Raw genomic sequence first — 4899 nt, 5'->3', positions numbered from 1 at the left:
AGGCAAGCTACACGGTGGGGACAGACACAGGCACGGAGGGTGAAGAACAGGGTCAGGCATAGGCACAGAGGGGTATTGCATAGCAGTGGGGGAGGGGCAGACCTGGGTAGGGACAAGGGGCAGGGGAGCAATGGGGAAGGGATCTGGACCTTCATTCCCTGCCGTTGCTTTCCCCACTACAGCAGTTGTAGGGGACATACTGAAAATGACCACTAATTAGATTCTATACATGGCAAATTATAACAAATTTATTGGTGGGGGGAAGTCATCTTAGATTTGGGTAAATGCAGTATTATTTTCTTCTTGGATTATATTTTGGTATATATTCTGCTTTGTGTCCCAGTCTTAAAATGGTAGGCTGTGCTGTCTCCTAGAAATATTTCTATAAATACTAAGATCAGTAATTATTATTTGCATTCAGATATCAAGGCAGTGGGGGGTGTTATACATGCAGTGCTTAAATAAAACTTTCCTTGCTTTTGAACTTTCTTTCTTAGGCAGTGAATTATTGAGAAAATTACAATGAAAACACAAGGACAAAAGAAACCAGTAAACAGTATTGTTACAGTCAGTTTTGTTTTGTTTTTTCCTTCACCGAACTCTCCACAGAACCATATTCTCAGGTTTTTCTATATTAAATCTTAACCACAATTATATTTTTAGAATTTGGTTTCTACTTAAAAAAATGGATTTATAGTAAAAAGTACTGATTCAACAGTGACTAATTGGTGAAGGCAACTATTTTGGAACAGCGTACTTTTTTTTTTTTAAGCCAGTGGGTATAAATGTCTAGTTACTGTGTATAAAACCTATAAAAAAAACTTTTGATTTTTCATACTTATACAGTTTATGCAGAGTCTCTTATTTTAAGAATGTTATAAAACCAAAAATTGTGTGTACAACAAAAAGGTCCACTTTCAAATGATCTAGTTTTTTAGTATAATTTACTGATTGGTCATATTTGTGAGTCTACCTCTGTATTTTCATTCCTTTATTATTCACACATGTTCACTGTATAATACAGCATGTTTTATGTTGGCGATAGGGAGCTTAAATGAAAATGAATTTGGAAGCGAAGAATGCAAACTAAAATATCAGCTCTTTGAATGACTGTCAAATATATGGCTTATTTTAAAAAATAAGACTGGGTATCAAATTTATTATAAAAAATGTAACCATACCTTATTCTTTTGCGTGCACATGTCTTTCAGCAAAAAAAGCATTTGAAAAGGGAGTATCTCCTATAATAATAGACAACACAAATATACAAGCATGGGAAATGAAGCCTTATATTGCTCTGGTTAGTATAATAATTTGAGTGTTATAAAAAAAGATTGATAACTAAGCTGAGAACATATTTTCAAATAAGTTCTTAGGCCTCTCTCCAGTCTCTGTTTGATTTCAACAGGGGAGAATTGCTCCCACAAGCAGAAAAGTGTTTAAAATTAGCATTGTGTTACTTGTTACATATGTCCTAGTATTGTATCTACCTTACTGAGAAATGTAGGTGTTTGTACTATGGAGCAAATGTGGTTTTTAAAGAGCAAGCTGAATTCTATTCCATCTTATGTATAATCAGTGAAAACGTAAGCAGAAATAATTGAATGAACTGAAATAAGAAAAAAAAGAGATTGTGCATGGTATAAAATTTTGAGTTTTCAAAACACTAGCTGAACAAACTAGATTAGATTGGGTATGAAGAAACAATTTGATAAAAACGAAACACATTTAATTATTTTTTATGGGAGTTATGCATCTAAATCACATAGATTACTATGGAACTCCATCTTCATAACATATAAAGCATAGCCCAGGGTCAGTATATTTCTGGAGTGTTCAATTTGTTTTGTATGTTGAGCACCTGATTTATTATTTATGTATGTTTTGTATGCAGTGTGCTTTTTCATGGAAATAAGGAATCCCTGATATGTTTTGCATTCTATATTGTATGTTTATTCAGGCTCAGCAGTACAAATACAAAGTCATGTTCCGAGAGCCAGATACTTGGTGGAAGTTTAAACCAAAAGAACTCGAAAGGTAAAAGTAATATAGAAGATTCGAAAAAAGCTCTTTCACCTTCCATTTATCTTGTTTAAAATAGTTTGTTACCTTGACAATGGCTATTGGGTTTCCCTGTGCCACTGAGCCTCTTGTTAATGATGAAATAAGCACCTATGTGATTATTTATTTTTATTTTAACAGCTCAGAAACTTATTATTGTTTACAATTGCTTACAATGCTATTGTTTTTGCATGAGGTTTTGTTTAAGTGTTTGAGGAATTCCTTTGATTTTTTTTTATGTTGTTTTAATTTTACATTCAGGTTCCAAAGAGATTTAGTAGCTTTAAAACAGTAGCATGTAAATAATACTTTGCAGAATTGTGAAAATGCTAACACAGCCTTAAAACATCCCTCGGGAACTGAAGCACAATGAACCAGTGGGACCCACCCTTAACAATTTGCGAGGCTGTGTCCCATCATTCTGAGTCTCTTCTTGCATCTCTCTGGCTGTTCTGCTCCATAGTTAGCCTTCCCTGACCTAGAATGTCCCTCATAACTTTTAGATTGGAGCAGTCAGCACTACTTGATATGAGAGAGAGAAGCCCCTGTGAACCAACTCTTCTGAGCCACCAGAAGATGCTTGGTTACACTCTTCCTGTGCCATCTGAAGTGCTTAACTGATGATACTTACAGATCCCAGGTGCTTATAGGGATCTTTCTGAAGCAGTCCTGGGTTGGTGGATAAAGAAACAGTTTCTCCTGCTGCTGGAACTTAACTCAGGTCTTCTTCCAGTTTCATGCAGTTTGCAGCTTTAGCTAGGTTGTGCTTGTGCTAGATCAAGCAACTTGTTTTCTGTGATATAATAAAGGCAGTGTAAAATCCTATCCAAAGTTGTTGGCATATGTTGGCATGTAGCTATAACAAGAGGCAGATTTGTTTGTTTCCTTCATGGCAGCTTCTGCTCAACTGAACAGTACCAGAAAGTAGCCCAGAGAAGGTGGACTGAACAAAATCTCCTCTATGCATTTTAAATCCATGCATCACTGACAGAAAGTGAACCAAGAGCAACTGTACTGGTTTGCCACATTCCAGACAGTAGTAAAAAAGATAAGTGCCTTTAGTGTAAATATTGCATTGAAAATTAAGCAAAACATACAATACAAACAAACGTTCCATCTTCTAGCTGTTCTCTTTGAGTATTAAAATAAAAACTGTTGCCTTTTTAATCTCATTTTAATCTCCAGGCGTAACATTCATGGTGTATCCAAAGAAAAGATCAAGAGAATGTTGGAACGGTATGAACGTTGTCTTAGTGTTAATTCAGTCTTGAATTCTCCAGTCCCAGACAAATTGGAGATTACTATCTGGAATGAAGAACCTACTCAGGATGAAAACTGTGGGTAAGATTGACTTTTTTATTCTTTAAAAGTTTAAGAATTTTAGAAATGAACTGTTAAAGGAGTCGGCCACCACAGGATGGAAATCTATCAGTCCAGTTGATTGCCAGTGTCCTACAAGCTTAATTTTGCCCTTTTTGCTTTCTTCTGCCCTGGAAATATGCTGTTGGATGTATGCTTTAGATTTTGTATGCTGTTTATAAAGTGCCTAATAAATTTTTTAAAAATTTAGTTCCACCTATATGTAATGTACCTATGAGTTCTGCATGTTCTTATTGTGGGGGATACTGGAGCACAAGCTGACGTGTGTGTGTAACTGCAATGAGCAATCTGTTTGATATTTTAAATTATATTCAATATATGGTTGTGTAGGTTTAAAGGGCATATGTAAATTATATTTATTATGTTTTGTAGCAATTAATATTGAAAGTCTCTGAGTAAATGATGTATTATGTGTTTTTTATAGCGTATGGAAAATGGACTCCTTTAATAGGACTGTATTGCAGTGTAGTTCAGGGGTGGGCAATAATTTCAGCTGGAGGGACTCCTAACGAGATTTGGTGAGGTGTCGAGGGCCACAAGGTTGCCCCGCCCCCTGGTCACGATCTTGTGACCGGCAGTTCTGCTCCCTGACCTTTGACACCAGAAATTTGTCCCCATGCCCAGAAAGTACTTCTTTTGGGAGGGAGGGGGTGTTGCTTGTATATTGTGTGTAAGGAGGTGGGGTGTGTGTGGGGTGGCTGTGGTTGAGGTGTGGGGTGTGTGGGACTGCTGGGGGTGTGTGTGTGTGTGTGGTGGGGGATGGGGGGTGCTGGGTATGTGTGTGGGGTGTGGGTATGGTGCAGGTGGGGTGTGCGTGTGATGTATGAGTGGATGTGTGTAGGGGTGTGAGATGTGTGGTTGGCATGTGGGGTGTGTGGGAGTGTTGGATATGTGTGTGGGTATGGTGGGGGTTGTGGGGGCATGGTAGGGGGTGTGTGTGTGTGGGAAGGTATGGGTGTGGGGATGTGTGTGGGGGGTTGTGGTTGAGGTGTAGGGGGTTGTGTGTGAGTATGGTGTGGTTGGGATGTGAGGTAGACAGCATTGGGTTTGTGTGCGGGTATGATGGGGGGTGGGGCGTGAGGGGGCATGGGTGCGTGTGTTGGGTGGGGGTGGGTTGGGTGTGCGTGTGTGATGAGTTCCCCCCTGCACACACTTAGTGATGTGGCTGAGCCCAGCCCCACTGCAGGTAGGGGAAGGGGGAGGAGATCAACACTTGCCTGGCTGTCAGTGCGCTGCAAAGTGTGGGAAAGCAGCTGCTGCCAGTGGGTGGGCAGCAAGAGAAACCCCTGGGCGGGTGACGGATGACTGGGAGCCGAGCCTGGCACCGCTGGCTCTCTTGGTTTGTGTCCTACACCTGCTGGATGGGGCTGCGGTGGACCTTGTGCTGCCTCCTGCTGCTGCTTCCACCCCACGTGTCTGCCTGCTGGGGCTGCACTAAGCTTGTGCTGGCTCCTCGCG

The 4899-nt window shown here is 40.0% G+C and overlaps 1 protein-coding gene across 20 annotated transcripts in view; it reads left to right on the top strand.

Annotated features, from left to right (window-relative positions):
- The window catches only part of N4BP2 (NEDD4 binding protein 2), a 55244-nt gene that overhangs the window by 22794 nt on the left and 27551 nt on the right, over positions 1 to 4899 (top strand). For all 20 annotated transcript variants that reach the window (XM_025210691.1, XM_025210704.1, XM_025210694.1 and 17 more), the window contains 3 exons: positions 1212 to 1300; positions 1961 to 2037; positions 3247 to 3402. In XM_025210691.1, coding sequence (XP_025066476.1) covers positions 1212 to 1300; positions 1961 to 2037; positions 3247 to 3402 — 322 coding nt within the window. The remainder of the gene's footprint in view (positions 1 to 1211; positions 1301 to 1960; positions 2038 to 3246; positions 3403 to 4899) is intronic.

The sequence above is a fragment of the Alligator sinensis genome, unplaced genomic scaffold (genome assembly GCF_000455745.1).
Source record: "Alligator sinensis unplaced genomic scaffold, ASM45574v1 scaffold246_1, whole genome shotgun sequence".
NCBI lineage: Eukaryota > Metazoa > Chordata > Crocodylia > Alligatoridae > Alligator > Alligator sinensis.
The sequence above is the reverse complement of the archived record's forward strand: the minus strand, read 5'-3'. Positions and strand labels throughout refer to the sequence as shown.